Raw genomic sequence first — 20409 nt, forward strand, 5'->3', positions numbered from 1 at the left:
AAATATTGAAAACAATAAAAGAGGTAACGTGCCACATCTTGAGGGATTGCATGTGTAAAGGATGATTTTTAAGTAGACCTTCTCTGCCTGACGACAAAAAACCCCCCAAAAAACTGGTGCACACGTAAAGATCATGGACTATATTATAAAATTAAACAGGTCAGACATTAAGGCAAACCAATCTGTGTTATATTACTGCTTTAAAAAAAAAAAAAAGTAAATCTTAATACTCAATCTTTTCTTTTAATATTTCAGATTTCTTATTCAATAGCATTATACTTTAATTACACAAATCCCATACACATTTTGAAAATATGAAAGGAAAGCTATGTAATAGTGTCTCGTATTTCAAATAAAATACAAATAAAAATCACAAAAAGACAACCACAGGACCTATAAAACAACTCTTCTGTCACATTTGTGGTATGGTTCAAGTTGTGTGCGTGAGGGTGAAATATAATCACACATAGTCCCGTGTTAAATAATGGGTGTAGCTTCAGTTTTAACTAGAACATTTTTTGTGCAGTTTTACACATCTTGTTAAGCACTTTGGGTGTGGTCATTCACATGCCAGTTTGCCATCAAAGGATGAGAGCGTGATGGCAAAGGCTTGAAGGGCACACATAGGAAAACTATAATCCATGGAGAAAACGTCCTCTGCCACACGACCAAATTGCATCACAATATAATCCTCTGGAAGAGACATAAAAACGGCGTTTGAAGGTCTCAGGCGAAACACATTAACAAGTTTGTCATCGTGAGAGAAATGTGGTCATTTTACCGTTGTCTGGGTGGATGATTTGGAAGTTTTTCACGGAGGCTTGCGTTACGCGTCCGTGGAAGTTCAACACGTACGACTGAGTCTGCTCATTCCAGCTTGGGGATTTGTTCACCAAAGTGACCAGTTTGTCTGTATTTCCATTCGAATGGCGCACCAGTAGAGTCTCAAGCTCCTGAAATAAACGTGAATGTCACCTCAGCTGAAATATTTTACTCTTAACCAACTTCATGACTGACTCTGAACGTGATTTGTCTTCTTTTTTTTTTTTTAAACAAAGACTTACATTTTTGGGGCGAATGGACACTCTTTCGTCGTTCTCCAGCATGCCAGGGATGATCACTGTCATTTTCCTTGGACCCTTGAAACCCAGAACGTTTGTCTCCTGGAAAAGAATAATTTGTGTGTCTTCTAGGTTTTACCGCTTGTTATGTTGTGTGAAGCAGTGTGTGTCTGTGTGTATGTATGTTTGGGACTCACATAGCATATGGCTGCCAGTTCTTGCCGCACTGACTCACTCTCTTTAATGAAAGGTTTTTTCTCTGGGTTTTCACCTCCATCATAGACCGTAAACTTTGTTCCCAGAACATTGGACCTGAAGCAAATGAGAGTTAAACTCTTAAAAGTAATACCACAACATGTGTGCAAAAGAACACTGAGGTTTCAAATTTAAAAGATCGACATTGTAAAAGTGTGTCGCCGTTGGGTTTGTGGACTATGGAGGACTAGATCTGGGATTCTGGACATTTGTGTCATCTTTTATTTGTTTGTAGTAACGTAACATGGATCTAAAAATAAATAGATTGAACATTGCATGTCTATAAAATTGTGTAATATCAATAACCTTTATGGTATTGTGACAATGCCATTTGTTTTTTTTGTTTAAGTAACAAATTAAATACATTTTCGGTCATTTAAGAATGGAAGATAGAAGAACCATGACTCAGGGGAATAAAAGACCAAGAGGAAAGAGTAAAATCATGGAAGTCCTGTTTAATTCAGTTTTTTCATTTCATTTTGAGGCAATTCTCAAGCCACATGTCTAGTTCACAAGCAGCTACTTAAATAGAGCCTCTTATAGAGGAGAGGAATAGCCCCTCCCTGCCTCCCTACTGGAGATACTTCCAATATGGCTAAGAAAAAAGAAGAAATATGGATTAGGGGTACTTTCTTTGAGAAAGAAAAATGAAAGAATACTCATAACCCATAATAAAAACACAGCAAAACAAGGAACCATTGTGGCAGGCATACTTTCTATGGAATAAAGTACAGTGTGCTAATAGCAGCAAGAGTTATTTCGAAAGGTTATAGTAGGAATTAAATACAGCTAAACACAGACACACCAACTCAAGTGTTGCTTTTGTAGAAAAAAGACGTGAAAAGAGTTAATTGCAGCAATTTAGTTTCAATTTCATCAAGGAAATAGACATAGCGAAACAATAAAGCCTTGAAGTAGGAGTACTTTCTATGGTAAACACTACACAGGGCAAAAGCTAGCATTGGTTTTCAATTGCTTTGTTGAGGAATGAAACAGCTAAAGACAGATGCTCTAAGTAAGTAAGTTCATCCTTCACCTCAACGGTACATTTGATGTGAAACCCTTCACCTTCTGTAAACGTCAGGGTTTTACACATTATTTTGTAAGTCTCCAGAATACTTGAGGTATACCACTCAAAACTGTGGAATCTGTGGTATGTGCTTTGCACATTTAGATTACGCAAACCTGGTGCAGACAAAGTAATTTCTACATTTCTAGAGGATGTGCTTTCTTTTAATACAGCGACTCAAATTTGCTTGTCGGTTATTGGGTACTAAAAAGCATAGTTTTTGAGTAATCATACAAAGCTGAGGCGATGAAACAGCTCCAACTTTCAATATGATTTAAGAAAACCTTCCTTACAATAAGCAGAAAACATTAGAATGTACCTCAGTTTTCCGATATAGCAGTTTGTATCTCTGGTTAGATTTGTCGGGTCAGTGGAGATGAGATAGTTGGACGTTTTGCACTTTTTTCGTTTCCTGCCCGCCATCAGAAACACCTTTAAGGTGAAACAATAGAGAAATAGATTACAGTCGAACACAAAAAGCTGTAGTACATAAAAACATATTGCTATTCATTTTGACTTTTAACATTTTTTTGAGAAAGATCTTTACGAGGAAAAATGTTCACCCTCTTGCCGTCCTCTTTCTCCATGTGGAGGTAATAAGTTGGGTAGATGCCCTTCTCCATGCCTCTCCTGTCCCTGGTGACCCTGCACTGGATGGTCACGTCTCTTGGAGCGGGACGGAGGGCAAAATTCTCAAGGTCCTCCATGGACATCGGTGAAGTCACCTGAAATAGGACGTGATTTAATTCCACAGATAATGCTGTTTTGTTTGGTTTTTCTGCACATTTGCCCTCAATATTCATTTGAAAAAATACTTTCAAAGCCTGACCCTTTCGTCATGTTCACTGCCTGAGGAGGACGTCTCCCTACAGTTGGAGTTGTACGATGCCAGAGTGGACGGAGTTTTCTCTGCTTTCTTTGACTTTTTCTCCTTCTTCTGCTCAGATTCATCTTGGATTTCCTCATCTTTGCTCTCATCGCTTATTTGACACCTCGCTGTGATTTACAATGTGAAAAACTCGTCTTTATTAGCTCAACATAACTGTAGATTGCACAGCAAATTAGATCACATAATCACTCACATGTATCCAGAATTTTCTTCTTCACGGGTGACGGAGTCTCGGGCTCCCGAGGATCTTCTTCTTCTTCTTCTTTGTCGCTTTCATTGAGTTTATTCTTTAGAGTTTCATCCTTCACCTCTGGTTTTGTCTCAGAGGCTGAATCCTCCTGCAAATGCTTCTCTGCAAAAGAAATGTTTGCTTACATCTTAAATAAACCTAGCAGGATGAGACAAAAACTTGGCTTAAAGGGTTGTGGTCATAGAACAGATAGCATAAAAGTGCTCCGTTCTCAACATTACTTTTACGTTCTTGTTTGCTCTTCTTCTGTGTGTCTACAGATTCCTTCACTTTGTCTTTTTTCTTTGCCTTTTTCTCCGTCTTCTCCTTTTCTTTCTCCTTTTCTAGCTCCTCTTCTGTCTCTTCCACTCCTAAAGAACCAGAAGACTTCTGATAAATAATTGAATGTGGCAAATGTCTCTTAAGATTTTCAAAAAATGCATAAAATCTCCACTTTGTACAGTCTCAGTTAAAACAAAAAAAGGTCTTACGTTTGGTTTTGTCTTTTTTCACATCTTTCTTTTTGGTCTTTTTTACTTCCTCGGGGGCTACATTCTCTTCTTTACCATCTACCTCAGGCTCTTGATCAACTTCTAAGTCCATTGTTTTGGGAGTGACAGGCTTCTCTGGAGTCATTTCATCCGGTTCTGAGCTCGCATTCTCGTCTCCCTCACCCAGTGTGATCTCGTCCAGGGGGTTGTCATGGGCATGTTCTACTTGATCTCCGGGAAACAAACATCAACAGCATGCAGTGTCAATCTGAAGTGTAGATGCAATGATCACACTGGCTCATATAAATACATGCACTCTCCACTAATATTAGGATAAATGCTCTTTAGTAAGTTTCAGAAAAACAGGGTGTCGTTTATAAGCATCAAAAGCCTCTGGCTTAATTCTGCCTGGAATTATGATCAGTCTCTTTGGCAGCTGGCAACTGATATAGCTCATTTAAATTAATTCATTTCCTGGCTTGGAGAGCACTTTTATAGATTGTTTATAAATCATCCGTAGGGCTGAGGTGATTATCATTTCACATACTTAATGTTAGGTTACTTTATTCATTACAAGATCAGCATAAAAGCTCATAACCTACTCTCCCAGCAGCAGGCAGCCACCAGATGTGACAAAACCCACAATAAAATAAATTTGAACTTTCACATTCTCTTCTTGTTTCAAAAATTCCTTAATTATACACCTGAAAACGATGACGAGTGGAAGGTTGTTCGCAAAGAATATAACACTGTTCAAATACTGACCACTCAGAGACGTGCTGCTCAGGGACTGAGAGATCAACAGAGGCATCTCTTCAGAGTTGACCATCTTGTGCTTCCGATTCTTTTGGCGAGCGTCTCTATTGGCCACCACCATCTGAGCGTCTGCTCTCTTCTTTTGCTGCTTTTTCATCAAAAGAGCTCGCTAGGGTGGGAGATCAAAAATGCCGGAAAAGTGATTGAAAAAATGGACAATTATTTTTATTTTTTTATTTTTTTTTGCATTTAAAAAAGAAAAAAAAGAAAAGAAAATTATGCATCGCAACTACCGGTATATGTATTTACACTATGATTGTCTTAGGTGACAACCAACATTGATGTTAAAGTGCAGTAGTGCACAAATTATTACTGATAATTTACTACAATGAGGATACCACAATGTTGAACCAGTCAGAAGTTTACAAACACTCATATTATGTGCATTCATTTCATTGGTTTGAATATTTTTAAGGAAATGCTACTATAAAACCGGAGAATAGCTGATGGCTGGCTGGATGGATGGATGGATATATAGATAAAAAATACCCACCAATATTTGGTGGGCCTGTATTATCAGGGGGAGTATCAATATATAAATTTACCTGTAAAACTAATTATTGTTTTCAACACCTATTGTAGTCATTTTCTATGAAGAAAAAAATGCACCATTAAAGAACAAAACTGAATTTTACATTTATGTTGATAGTGCGTGTATGTAAACCTCTGACCAGCACTGTAAATCAGACGCCACCGTGCTCTGAAGCACAAGTAAACCTTGAGCAGATGCCTAAGCAGTAGGAGGCTCTTACACCCCATGACCCAATGACACTCTTGTCTCGAGAGATTAATTCTTAATTAATTTTAAAGTTATATGTTGCAATAAAACACAATTTAATGATCCCATTGGAATATTAAGTTCAGATGACAGAGCAAAGTCCTTCCATACAGAGAAAATACAAAGATAACGCAAGAAAAAGCACAACATGATCAGAGCTTCTCAATTTCGCTAAATCTAGAACCAGATCGCTCTAGGCTAACCAAATAAAGAGTTATTTTAGTGCAGCCAATCACAGATTCGGCCTGTTTACTGTTTCTCCAAGGAACACAAATAATCAGCCCGTGTTTACCTGGTTGTCCAGCTTCTGTTGCCTTATGTCCGGGTCCTCCATAGCAGAGCAAAGAGTCACACTTAGCCACAATGCGTGAAAAGGAGTATATAGCAACAAAAGATTAAATGCACTGTCAACTCTTAGTGAATTAGTTGACTTTGTCTCTGTGATAAATAGTTTGTTGCAATTAAGCGTGGAAGCTGGTGTTTGTGCCACCCAGCTCCATCTGGCTGTCTGTCCACCTGCAAGCAGCAGAAGGCAAAGTGGATTAAAGGGGGGATAATGTTCTTAGAGCACAGTGCACAGCTTCTACTGACAGGGAGGCCCTTGAACACGAACAAGCTTCACATGGCTGTTTTTAGTAAGATTTTATGGCCTATTGGTCCTGGTGAAACCTGAGAGACCAAACTGTACGGTGGTGCACTGCTGCTGATAGTCTTCTCCAGCCAGCAGTCTGAATTGCTTAATCTTTGTGTAAAGGTTCCACAAAAATAATGGAAAAGAGATAATCTGGCTGTTATTGGCACAGCTGGACAGATTCATCCCATTGCCTTGTCCAATCAACATACTACTGGGATGGAGAGCTGCACAGAAAATCTACTAGGATTTCTTTTATTTATGTTTTGAAAATTTTTTATTTTAAAAAAATATGCATGTTCATGAACCCAAAACAGGGTTAGCAAACATATAAAATCCACTTCAGCAATTGACATCTCTCAGAAAGGTCCAATGGGCTCACATAATAGACAGGTGCACCCACCCAGTGTCAAAAGAAGAAACTTAAAGACAAAGGGGGCTGACACAGCTTCTTATAACCCACAACATTTTCACCTGTGTGGCTTCTATTATTTCTAGTGTAAATTCATATTTTATGCTGCCAACACAACTAAACAACTAGATGTGGACTTGTTAGTCTCCACAGGCTACCTGTGTGACCTACGTACAACACCCTGTCCAGACTTCACTTGTCTGGAATTAACAAGTCCAGACTTGTTCATTCTTGCTAGAATGAACAAGTAAACACTGTAGTAAAGACAGTGAAATTATGCTTTTCTTTTTGTTAATTTGAGATACCTCGCCTTTTACAGGCTAAGTGTATGTTGCAATGCTTCTCAACAACTCATGAGAAAAGTAGGTGGAAAAAATGTATCCACAAGTAACTTAAAGCAATGCCCAGCAATAAACTGGGCAAACATCAAACACAAAAAGCAGGAGTTTAATCCCTAAATCAGTTTGACCAAATTATAATTTGTCATTGTTATACTGTGTTATCTCTGGATGACTTTGCAGATGCAAACACAGATTTGGGACCCAGCTATGTTTTTGCTAGAAAGCCTTTTACAAAGTGGCTAATCATACAATATCTCTGTTTGTAGACACAACATTGATTTATCATTTGAGTTAGGTGGGATTGTCTTGTTGCTGAATGATTTATTAGTCAGTGTAAAGAGTGTGAATCAATCTTTGTACAATGTCGACATAACTAAAAAAAACAACAACAAAAAAACACAGGCAAAAATCCTTAGAAATGGCTTCAATAATCTCAGAGAAGATGCTGCATGAGAAAGTGACAGATGTCAAATGTTGCTGACCGCACAATCAGTAAGTGGTAATATTTAGATCAATATTTAGAGAGTCCAAATTTTTGCAAACAGGTGTGGAGGAGTCATTATTGCAACAAATGAACAGCAAGTTTTGTTCAAAATGTCTTGAACACTGTTGAAATTCTCCATTTAATGTTCTCTTTTGTCCCACAGTGATGGTGGAAAGCTTCCAGTAACCCCCCCACGCTGCCCCGTGTTTCCCCTTTGCGTGTGTCGAGATCTGAGAGCTTCTTTCACAATCCCAGACTGCCTCGGTCTTGATCAAAGGTAGCATGTGTTATTCAGTCAAACTATGATAAAGGGGTTCCTGTTACAATTAAGGGGAAGTTGTGTATTTTTTTTTTTTTTTACCACTGCCCCCTCCCCTCTTACCCTCTCCTGACTTGTTCGCACATTGGTCAGATAACTGTGGACATGAGAGCTCTGGATTTGACCTCTGTTCGACAGTAATGATTGCACCTTGACCCTCTGCTTTTTTGTCCAAGCGATGATGATGACCCCCTCGTGTGTTTTCTTCAGACTAGAAGTGAGCTAAGGGAAATCCCTGAGTGATAGCGAGTGCTACAACTCACCACTTGTACAGCATCTAACAGACTGTGATGGTTGAAGAGAGATTTTCACAAAAGGTTCTGTGGTTTCTAACTTCTAACTCAGTTGACCGAAGTTAGCAGTCCCAGCGCCATGCGTCCATATCCCATGTGCTTGCATGGGAACGTGTCCTTTTTCCCTTGCAGTCCCCCCTTTCACATACACCCCCATCCACTTCCTGCTATCTGCAGGGCCAATCTAAGGCTGCGCTATTACGAGTCCTGTACTCGGCGTGTTGGCGGCCGATTTAGAACATCAACACCATCAATCAACCCGGCGATGGGGCCAACCAGCTGGCTGAACCGTCCCGTCCCAGCACCGTACAATTTGTCATCCAACGAGGCCAACTTGCGTTCATGTAACTACACCCAAACCTTTCTCCACTTTGTCTCTACCCTTCTGATGACTTTTTGACTTGGCCTTCTGAACGACTTCCTTGAAGCCTTGATGTCTCGACTCACAAAAGCCTCTTTGCCAAAGGTTTTAAGCTTGTTTTCTTTTTGTCTCTCCATATGAGAATAATTGAGCAGTAATGGACAGTCATGAAACAAAGCTAACTTTGGTTTCCGTTGACTGATGTTTGCATTTCTGTAAAAAAAAGAAAAAAAAAAGAAAAGAAAGAAAGGGGGAACAGCAGCCGGCTCCATTCCCCACTCTTTGGCCGTTACTTTTGCTGGAAAAATGAGCTGTTCTTTGGCTATTACAAATGTTTCCCCTTTTGTTTTATACGTCTCGCTGAGCAAGGTAATTATGCACCAGAGTATATAGACGACATATAAACAAACAAGTAAACATGCAGTGGAGAAAGCATGACTCATATTCCTATAAAACACTAGATATGCTCACTCAAACTGCACTAGTGTTTAGTTTGACGTATACTTTCTGTGTTGCAAGAACAGAACAGACTTTATAAGTCTGTAAAAGTCAGAGACATGCTCGATTAAAAAGACAAGATTTTAAGTGCCTTGCAAATGCATCTATGGCCTTTAAGCCTTGTCACATTTTTTTAATGTATTTTACTAGGACTTTATGGGTTAAACCAACACAACATAGTCTAGAAATGTGGAGTGGGAAGAAAAAGATGAACGATTGTCAATATTTTTGACAAATGAAAAGCTGAAAAGTCTTGAGTGCATTTGCATTCAACCTCCCCGTTTCACTGCTTTGTAGGACAGCCTTTCACAGCAACTGCAGCTTCAAGTGTTCTTCCCACTCTTCTATATAGGGCAGACAAATAGCAGCAGTCCTGTAAACAAATATTTGTAGCTGATTTGTGGAGCTCTACAGCTCCTCCAAAGTTAGCATGGACTGCCTTGGTTTTTGCGTTATGTATTCTGGTCTGTCAGTTTATGTGGACCATCATGCTGTTTAGCTTTAATTTCTTTGCATCATTGACCCTGTTATTTTACAAAAAAAAATATATATATATATATTTTCTGTGTATTTATTCTGAGCTATGCTTAAAATCCAATTAAAATATAGAGAGGTTTGTGGTTGCAATTGGCCAATTTGAGAGAAAAATGCAAGGATATTTTAAATACTTATGCAATCTAGTTTATGTTCCAAGTTTGTAAAGGAAGGAGATGCCACAGCTTTAATGTTTTTGTTCAATCATAATGAGGTTCACTACAGCAATGCATTTGAGAAATTTCTTCCAGCAATGATGTCATGGATACCATCCCAACAGGCTTCCTCTCCTTCTTACAATTGCTCAGCTTCCCAGCTTTCCTTCTTTCGGCTCCACTCTTCCTCCCCAGGCCATCTGACTGAGCCCCGCAGGCACAGAGCGGGCCTTGGAGTTGTCCAAACAGCCGAACTGAAGATCGGGGGAAGTTCCTCGCTCTTTTGTCTCCGCCATCTCGGGCAGGGGAACAAGTGCACCACAGTGCGCTGACTTGGGAGTATGTCGACTGGGGTCACGGCATGGCGGCCCGTCAGTCCCTTTGCAGTCACGCTACCATTCCTCCCCTCAGCGTCCCACCACTGTGGACAGCCAGACAGCCGGCCCAGCTGCACAACCGCCTGCCCCTTTACCCATTCAATCAGCCAGGGTCAGCCACAATCAACCAGTGATGATGCACATCTGTGTGTGTGAGCAGGGAGGTATGCCGCAAAGAGTCTGCACCCCCCCCCCACCCCACCCCACCCTCATCCTCTGAATCAGATGAACAAAACAGTAAAGCTTCTTCTGCCACAATAAACTCAGACTTGAGGACAGCCAAATTTATATGCAAGAAAACAAAGCAGAAAAAAAAAGAAAAAGCTGCAAACAGTGGAAGGCAAAGGCTGTGTCAAATTTAGAAGATCAACGTTTATTTCAGTGCAAGGGATTAGCAATAGTCTGCAAACCACTGCCGACACTTCCAAATATCCGAGTGAAAATGATTTGTGCTAAACAGAACCAGGCTTCAGAACTGGGCGGCTTTTTCGCCAGTCGCACGCAACTTTATTTGCCTGCGAATAATTTTCCAGCATCCACTTCAAGAATAGGCACGTTTGATTTCAGCTTTACGAGAGCATGTTTTACAAATTCCACCAGGGCCAAGAGAAACTGTACCTGGCAGCTGTACAGAAAAAGGCTTTCCCGTTTTAGGCATAAACAAGTCCAGAAACAGCTTGGATTTAACACCAGAGAAGATCGAATCCAGACAGATATATTGCATTTAAAATGACTAAGATTTATTTATTTATTTTTTAATGCTCAAATATAACCTAAAAAGACTAATATCAATTTGGTATTGTCATATTTCTGCTTTGAATCAATTCACTCAGTTCGCAACCTCCATGGTGTTCTTTCGGTACCTGCAAGAAAAATGTGTTTAGGAACATGGGGGAGTGATTGGGCAAAATTACAACAAGCAGAAATTGGACCCTTGGCACTGGTCTTGCTTTGAAAAGTCTTAATGACAAATCACCACTTTCCCTTTCACCTCCTAGTGTTTCATCTGAACTCTACCCAGGATACTCTGCTCCCATTCTGCAGCAACACATCACCAGGTGAGATGGCTTTAATCTGCCTGTCACCAGATTCTGAAGCAAACATTTTATAGCTGAATGCCAGCCTGAACTTCTGTGATAAAAGTACTTTCTAAAATTATGTGTAGTGCCACTGTATCTTAAAAGGGTCTCCAGAGTCTCCTGGTGACATCATAATGTAGAGCTGTGTGTCATCTGCATAGCTATGGTAGCTGATATTATTTCCTCTTATAACCTGAGCCAGTGGGAGCATATAAATATTGAATAAGAGGGGTCCTAGGATTGAACCTTGGGGTACCCCACATGTGACCTTTGACCCCTTGGATGAGAAGTTTCCAATCGAAACAAAGAAATCCCTGTTCTTTATGTAAGATTCAAACCAGTTAAGCACTGGACCGGAGAGTCCGACCCAACTCTCCAGTCGATTCAGTAATATGTCATGGTCCACACTGAGGTCCAACAGAACCAGCACTGTGGTTCTCCCACAGTCAGTATTTACATGGATATCATTGAACACTTTTACGAGGGCAGTCTCTGTGCTGTGGTGAGCATGGAAACCAGACTGGAAGGAGTCAAAGCAGTTGGTTATCATTAGGAAGCTATTTAACTGTTTACACACAGCTTTTTCAATAACTTTGCTGATGAATGGGAGGTTGGAGATCGGCCTGTAATTCTGCAGTAGTGATTTGTCCAGATTGTTCTTAGGTCAGGGAGAACGCTGCAAAGAAATTAAAGTTAAACAGCATGATTGTCCACATACCTGTTTAAACAAACATGTATGCAAGCAGACACTTTACAGCGTCTTCAGAGCATTTGAAATAACATGCATATTTTTGGGCTTTGGGAGGAAGCACGTTCCCAGAGAGAAACTTTCGCACGCTTGTGGAGAAGTTGCAAACTCTATTAAGAATATCCCTGGCTGGGACTTGAACCCAGAACCTTCTTGCTGCAAGGCTACATCGCTATCAAATGCTCTATTGTGCAGTCTGAAGGCTTTATATTACACCATATTTCCAGTGTTTGTATTTCTAAAAGAGTCGTTGGCTCATATGAAATAAGGGGGATTATGAAACCTGATCACACCTGATTTTCTCTAAGCAATCTCCTTGTAGAGAATCAGAGTTTGTGTTCAAACTCAGAGGCTGGAAACTTTTTCTGAGTTTCGAGAGGAAAAATACAGCTGAAATGTGCCCAAATTCCAAATTTTATTATTTTATTGTTACTTTTTGCTATCAGCTTGTTTTGCTAACAGTAGTTAACAATTAGCATATCCCACTGTTTCAGTTGGAAGGGTTTAAGGGCTGACTTTCAAGAAAAGTCAAACACACACATAATAGGTACTAATACACATACATAAGTTGTTTATTGGACACAGGATGTTGCAGAAAATAACCATAAAAAAATTTGTTATTAATAAGTGTTGCAAATTACCCTGAATTGTGAGTTTTTCTGCCAGAAATGTTGGGCATGAAACCACCACAAAAACCACCCACAGTCTCTCACTTTTAAGCTTATTTTTAGACTTCATCAGATGTTTGCTTCAGCTTGAAGTGCTTTGATACCAGCTGAAATATTTTTAGCTTCTAAAAAGTCATGAGTTGTGAGCAGACTAATAATGACAGATTTTCAGTTTGTAAATCCCTGGTTCTGTCTTGGCTAAGGAAACACACAAAGCTTCACCTCAGAGCAAAATCAAGGGCTGTCCTCCAAGTTATATCAAGAAACTGCAGCAAGCTTTCCAGACCTGACTGATGGGTGAAGGATAGCAAAGCTAAATCCCAGCCCAGGTGACCACCAGCAGTCTCTGTCTGCCGCCTCGTCCTGAGGGTCTAACTACTTAATAAGTGGCTGTCCGAGGTTTCCTGGACATTGTCCAGACCAGCAGAGGCCCCCCTTCAAAACAGACGGGCAGCAGCGTAAGGAGGGCTCCATTTATCAATCAAACCAATCACAGACTTTTCCGGGACTAGGGACAGCCACATGTTGGGGATTAGCTGCATGGAATTCGGCCCAACTAAATTGTGGAGTCAGCCTGGTCAGAGATTACAGCAAAATCAACAGTTAAAGAGTTGGATTACACTTCAGATGGAGCTATTTGTATTAGTACCTATTAATGTGAATTTAGGCTTTAAGTTAAACTTTGACATTGAGCACAGCTGCAGAGGCTAAACTACTGCGACAGAGAAAATAACAGAAAAGTCAGCAAATGGGCATTTTTAAAAAATAACATTTTTTGATATGAATACTCTGGGCGGTTCTGTGTGCTGGTGCTCATGCACTTGCTTGGCAAATGTATTCATTCACCTTGAACTGTGCCACATTTTTCCACACTACAACAATAAACTTGACTGTGCTTTATTTGGAGTTTATGTGACAGACCAACAGAGAGTAGCAGATAATTAAAAAAAAAGTTGTAGATGTTTTACTTTGGGTCTTTTTTTTTCTTAATATTTACCAGCGAAAGTCAGACATTGTAGCATATTATTATTCTTTGACCTAAACCATACCACTGTAGCTCTGGCTGTATGTTTAGTATCGTTGGCTCTTTGAAATAATTTCTGTCCCAGTCTCAAGACACTTGCAGCCTGCAAGAGGTTTTCTCTCAGGGTTGCCCTGTATTTAGCTCCATCCCCAGAACTCCAGCTTTTCACCACTGCACACTTGATGTTGCCACCACCACGGTTTATTAGGGAGTATGGTGTGTTCATGGGTGAGGTGCAGTGTTATTTTATCACCACCAGATTGTTTGATATCATCCGCCTAGAGAGTTTTCGCCCAAATTTGTGGTGTCCCCCTAAAGAGTGGCGTCCACAACAAAGAGTTGACACGTCAACAGATTCTTCCTGTGATTCTGGGCTGTGGATCTTTGCAGCTCCTTCAGAGTTACCGTCAGTCTCTTGGTTGCTTTTCCTGTCAGTTTATGTGAACAGCCCCCCTGTCTTTGCGGGTTTGTCTTTTCAATTCCAGATGTTCTGAAAGAGACTCAAAGCTTAAAATGGTGTTTTATAATCTAGGCCTGCTTTAAACTTCTCTAAAACTTCATCCGTGGTCTTCTATTGTGTTCGTTGCCTCATTTTCTCTGAGTTGTATGGCTGCCTTAATCGTACTGGGCTACGGGGCTACACGTCAGGAGTGGTGCGGTTACAGGTCAGTCGTATGGGCCACTTTCTCAATGAAAACAGACAAAATGGGGTGCAATAATCAATGGAAACCTCTGAGACCTTAATGGAATGATATTTATATAAATATTACGCAACATCTTGCAGATTTTTACTTGTAAAAATAAATCATGTTGGTCAATCACATAAAATCCCACTAAAGAAGTTGAAGTTTACTTTTTGCCACACACTGTAGAAGCAGCTTTGCAAAAGAATGAGTCATGCTGTTCCAAAGTGGTTGTATTCACAAATCTGTTCGTGACTACATCAGTTCATGTTCACATGCAGCTCAAGATGTTCCGTAGAGACAACACATTTCGTGTGTTTCCTGCCCCTTGTTCATAGCGCGTTGCTTCTCATAAAATACGTCGCAAACGAGGCTCATGTTGTGCAGGTTCAGAGAAGATATTTGCTTTTACCCAAGCTGCGAGTCGCCGTGCAGCAGATTTAGAAGCCGATGGAGAGCGAGTTGAGCTGTCACATCACCTCTGGCATGTTGTGTCACTCCTGCTCATTTCCATTTCCACGCAGGTAACAGATATGACGCTGACAGCTGTCAGAGAAGAGCAGAGAGGTGCTTGTCAACGATTCACTGAACTCAGCCCCCCTGCCGCTTTGTAGGACACGCACACTTTGACATAATGTGACTATAACTAGAGAGAGGGGGAGGAGGTGTGTCTGTTTCTGATAGAGATAGATTGTGAAATAGTGATAGGATGTGAAAGAGGAGAAAAGAGAGACAGCGCAATGCATCTGCTTGAACTGATTCTTAAACTAAGGAAAGATTTTTCTTGGATTTTGGCTTAATGTATCAGCAAAATGGTAGAAAGACTTTTGTGTATATTACAAGCTTATGCACTGATTGTGCTGCAAGCTGATCCTGCAGCACAATCAGTGCCCTCTGACCTAGAGTAACTGTCAAAAGTGTCCAATCCTGTTAGAGTTTCCAGCTTTGCAAGATGAAAACAAAATTAGATGGTTCCTCCTTTGCAAATTATTTTCTCCACTTTTAATGTAATATATGTTCTATACAATTTAACAGAAAAACACACAATGGAAGTGTCATGGATCAAGCCATGACACTTGGCTTGACCCATGTTTTCCTGTCTATGTAACTTGGTTTCATGGACCAGGAGATTCTTATCCAGATTCTTCTGTGGGAAACTTTTCAATAAAAGTTAAAGTTAAATTTGACCAACATCTTAGTGGCAAATACATAAGCATCAACAGTTTTAAGTCCCTAAATGACATTATCTTATTGACATTTTATAGTTTTAACAAACTCTTTTAGCATCCTGTGATCCACTCTTTGGGACAACCTAGCTTGGATGGTGGCATGTTGGCAGGTGCAGGAGGATCAGAGGGTTTTTATCAATGTAATCGAATCTGTGAATATCCAGTTTTGACCAAAACCCTCCAGATGTGTGCAAACAGATGGAGAGTTAATTTATTTTTCAGCAGATAAATGAGTCAAAATCATTAAAGCAAAATGGCTTCACAGGACAGAAACTTAGGTTTTTTTTTTTTGTTTTTAAAAAAAGCTTATCCAGAACTCAGTCCAACAGAACATCTTTGCAGTGACCTAACGATTCCTGTAAACAAGAAACATTCTCACAGTCTGATAGATATGCCCAAATTCTGCAGGTTAGTACAAGAAAACAAAATGCTGAAATTACTTAATACAAAGATTTTTCAACAAGTAAATATTAGTCTTGTTGTGAGGACATTTATGCTACCAGCTATTGTGCTTATGTCATTTTAATAGCACTTCATGTATGTCACAATAAAAGTGGGAAGTGTTCTGAAATCATTAGGTCTCAATTTTTAAGTAGGATGTTTATACTGTTTAGAGCTGTTCTGAAACAGCAAAGGCTAGAGCCATAGCACCTCTAACAAGTGTGATTAAAAATACATGAACAAATATTACTGCAAAACACAGTGTATTTCCTCACATAATTCATCATAACAGTCAACATTTCCATTCATGTTGCACCAAAAACCAAAAAAATTAACTCTGATTTTACACCGAGGACAGATTAAGCTAATGACTTAGTGTCAGCATGAGGATAGACTTTGGAGATAATGGGCACTTCCCATAAGAGTGCTTTTCGCCAAGGGGGTTATCACCTATGGTAAGAGTGTGTGAGTGCTTTTCACATACACTATAGGTCGGCGGCATTGGACCATGGACACAGAGGTAACACACTATTAACGTGCATTACTGGAAATAAATTAGCATGTAATTCTACGATTTTATTAAATGATATTTTGGGGGTCCAAAAGTAAGCTGCTGTAATTGTAATTGGAATGTGTTTTGAGTGCTTGGATTATCATGCATTTATGCAAAGATATTTGACGAGCTAAAATAGTTTGCAAAAGCTCCTCAGGGAGAATTTTTTTTTTTTTTTTTTTTTTGCAGCATACACATAGAAACTGACTAAAGTCACGCTCATTCCTACAGACGTTCAAGATCCAGCCATAGAGTTGTCATTGTTCCTCGGGTCTTGATTTCCAACCGGGGGGCTTAGGCACAATGAAGCTAGACCCCCCATATTTCATTTCTCCCCCGCTGATAGCATTTATCAGCAGCATCCTGATAAAAACAAAATATGCAACTTAAGCCTGAGCAGGGCTTAGCCGCCGAGGAGGACTGGATTACCTGGCGGCTCGCAGGGACAGGCATGAGATTGTGCTGTCATAAAGGGCCATTAGCCTCTTGGCAAACTGTACCTCAAGCCCAAGATGACAGAGCTTTTCAAGACAGACGGGGGGGGGGCAAATATGAAACTTAAATTCATCATGACAGATGGCTGTGTGAAAGGGACATCTTGAAAGGTGGATTTGTGAAGATAAAACAAGCCTAAAAAAGGGTCTTTCTTTTCCATTTCAATTTTTTTTATTTGATTCTTTCGGGAGTTTCGTCGACTTTCCTATCGAATTTCTTCATGAATTAGCTAATATCCATTGTTTTCCTCTCCCGTATGTATTTATATGAAAAGAGAGACTGAACGTCCACACAAAACACAATGGAGTAGACTCACTGACTGGCTGGGATTAAATTTAATACAGGATCTTGACAGACATATCCTGGAAGCAAGTTGCTCTCCCTATAGATTTACTATAGGATCCAAGTATACATGTTTTTTTATTATTATTATTATTATTTAAAGATTTTCCTCATTACTTGCCTGGTTAATCTATGAGAGACACATATTTATTTCTTTACAGGAGTTACATCTTCCATTGGAGTGTTGACTTAATCTTAAAATGACTTTACAGTCTGTGTGTAACATTTTGATTGTGAGGAACCGCCTATTTCAGAGTGAAGGAGAAATGGCAACATGAAACACAATTGCAACAAGGTTCGTTGCCTAAACTGGCCATAAAATACTGATCTGGATCAAAAGAAAATAAAGTGTGAAATTGTTTGGTATTTTGCTGAGTGGATTGAGGTGTTAGGATACTGTGTGTTACTAGGCAACAATAAATGTGAGCATAGAAATATCTCAGGTGGAGTTTCTCAAGGTAGTATTCTCGTGCCACTTTTATTCAATATCTAAGTGTGTCCTCTACCCCTTTCTTAGATTATTATCACTTATCATACATATGCTGATAGTCTCTCTGAATGTCAATTGAATCAACAAACCAAAGGGTTCAAATTTCATCCAACTTTATGCAGAAAATAATTAGGGAAAGTTAGCAATAACATAAGACTCAAGCTGAGGATATGAGCATGGAAGAAACCTAAAATGTATTGCTGTGTTTCATCTTGTGTATTATTGGTTCTTGTCATATTTGGTGTCTGATGTATGTTATACTGCATGTCAACATCCCCTTGGCAAGGGATAACAGATGGAAACTAAGCTGTAATCTGGCATAGATCTGAATCTATGTTCATTATAGATTTAAATTTATATTTTAGCACCCAATAATGTCTATTACTATGTAAGTGTAGCACCATCTTAAACCATGGAAAACCTCTACGGTGGTTTGTAGAATGAATGAATCAGAGAGCTGCAGTTTATCTAGAATTCTGCTGCCAGAGTCTGAACCAACACTAAAAAAATTTATTATATCACACAGAAATTAAGATCCCTGCACTGGCTCCCTATCGGTGACATAACAGATTTTAAAAACCTGTCAAACCTGTTTTTGACTTAAGAAAATTTGAAAGACGATTACCAGGTTAAAATCTGGACCCCTAAAAGCAGCTTGAGAGAAAAGCGGTGTTATGGATTCTTATTCTTTTCTGCATTCTGTACCTTCAAAGGGTAATCTAATCAGTTCCAGTCTGCTTACATATGACTGGCGGCAGTCACACATAAACATGGTTATGTAAGCTACAGCGAGTGTATGTAAGCAGATAGAAGAGAATAAAAGAGATAGAGGAAAAGACAGACTCCATAACAACAGGATTCTTTAAATCAGGAAAGTTCATTGCAACTTTCTCCTCAAAGTCAAAAATGACTTAATCGGCACATTTTAATTTAACTTTAACCTGCAGTTAAATTAACATAAAAAAAATGTTTGTTTCAATTTGATGCTTAAATGCAACGATTATTCCCCCTAATTTATTCCTTTTCTCTAATGTAATTTTTCTTCCCGCTGTTCTTTTAGTTTCCTGTAAACCACCTTGCATGTAAATAAACATGTACAAATAATCTTCCCTTTTACTCTAGGGTGGAGTCAGTTCATGATTAGACAGCACTGAAGACAGACCGCTTTCCCCCAAAGCCCTGTCACTTTCCCTGACAAGCGGTAAATGAAGGCTCCTCTGATATCTTTAGAAGATAATCTGGATTATTTGGTGGAGAACTTTCTCTTTTACTTGCTCCATCCCTGTCCCTCTGCGATGCCTGAAGGCCACATTAAGAACAAGGCCTGTGAGAAAACAGCAGGGCGGGCGTTGGGGGAACGGGGTGCAGACTGTCAGACTGGAAGGGCAGTGCCTCAGCCGGAGTCTTGCTCTGTCTCTGTAGGTGCACTTACTGTGTCTGCCGACCTGTCCTTTCCCAGAGGGCTTTGTGAAAGAGGGCAGAAATGTGATGCTGCTCCACAGACACAAGTCACGGTGGAGTCAGTCTCCAGTGGCCATGTTGGATCTCCCAGTCTACAAACCCCCCTTTCCTTTTCTCCTTTTTTCTCCTGAGCAGAGAGACCACAGGCGCCAGGCGCAGTGTAACTGCAGTCTCAGGTATGCCGGGCGGACGTTGAGGCTACTTCCCAGGACTTCACTTGCACCTGAAACTGAGTGACACGGGAACCAGACTTCAGCAATACCTCAGGGAGAGGAGCTCAAAGCGAGACAGAGCAGCATTCATAATTAAATGCTCCATAATGGAAGATGTGAATGAAAGTGTTCTGTTTTTTTAGGTAAATTTAATCAATTTGATCTCATCATTTCAAGTTTCTGGTCATAAAAATCGATATGGGGAACACAAGCTTAGTTTGTAAACTGATATTTCTCAGCTGTGAGAACCTAAACACCTCCAAGGTAACTGGTGCTCTTTGAATACAGGTGTAATTTTGACAGTCGGTTAATATTACTGTTCATTTTAAATGTTGGAAAAAGTATTCCTGCCTCTTGGATTTATAAACACTTTGCCGTGTTCCTACAACAAATGTGTATGTGTTTTTTGAGGGGGTTTTATGTGATGAACCAATGGTGAAGCAGACATATAATCATATATACATCATTTATTATGCAAAGTTTTGAGTAGAGATACAGTTCAGGCATAGAGAGAAGAGCAGAAAGAGAGGGTGGGGAATATTAATGTGCTTGAATGACCCAGTCAAAGTTCAGGCCAAAATTAAATAGAGCATCTGTGGCAAGATCTGAAAAATCTGCTGCGATTGAATAGGAAAGTGGTTCTACAAAGTGCTGACTCAGGGAGGCGGAGTCAACTACACACCATGCTTTTAATAGTTTGATCTGGAAAGTTTTGAAAACCTTATAGCCCTGTTCCTGCCCTTTAACAAATTTGCTAAACTTTGTTGCAATCTGTTGATTATATAATTAGTAAATAAAAGTTTACAAGACAAAATGTGGAAAAACTCCAAGTGATATTTGCACTTTTTAAATGGCATTGTTTAAATTAAATGTTTCCATCGGCTCCAGAGCAGCTGTATTATCAGTTTCTTCTTTCTTCTTTCCCTTAATTTGTAAATTCTTAAAATTAAAAGTTTTGAACTTACAGCTGTGTTTTATTTCTGCGATACGC

At 39.7% G+C, this 20409-nt stretch overlaps 1 protein-coding gene across 1 annotated transcript; it reads right to left on the reverse strand.

The window, feature by feature from the left end:
• Positions 1 to 284: 284 nt before the first annotated feature.
• Positions 285 to 19245, reverse strand: si:dkey-220f10.4 (tubby protein homolog). The gene is made up of 13 exons (XM_044137885.1): positions 19178 to 19245; positions 5881 to 6104; positions 4760 to 4919; positions 3995 to 4225; positions 3746 to 3874; positions 3468 to 3626; positions 3215 to 3381; positions 2949 to 3110; positions 2705 to 2817; positions 1259 to 1373; positions 1065 to 1163; positions 782 to 953; positions 285 to 693 (listed from the first exon to the last, which is right to left on the reverse strand). The coding sequence occupies exons 2-13, from the start codon at positions 5920 to 5922 to the stop codon at positions 560 to 562; spliced, it is 1683 nt and encodes a 560-aa protein (XP_043993820.1). The 5' UTR covers positions 5923 to 6104; positions 19178 to 19245; the 3' UTR covers positions 285 to 559.
• Positions 19246 to 20409: the final 1164 nt, after the last annotated feature.

This window comes from Gambusia affinis, linkage group LG14, assembly GCF_019740435.1.
Source record: "Gambusia affinis linkage group LG14, SWU_Gaff_1.0, whole genome shotgun sequence".
Taxonomy (NCBI): Eukaryota; Metazoa; Chordata; class Actinopteri; order Cyprinodontiformes; family Poeciliidae; genus Gambusia; species Gambusia affinis.

Coding starts and splice junctions, on each gene's coding strand:
- si:dkey-220f10.4 (XM_044137885.1), bottom strand. CDS start 5,922: ATGGAGGACCCGGACATAAGGCAACAGAAGCTGGACAACCAG. Junction 3,875..3,994: donor GAAAAAAGACAAAACCAAAC/GTAAGACCTTTT, acceptor CTGGTTCTTTAG/GAGTGGAAGAGACAGAAGAG. Junction 3,627..3,745: donor GAGCAAACAAGAACGTAAAA/GTAATGTTGAGA, acceptor TTTCTTTTGCAG/AGAAGCATTTGCAGGAGGAT.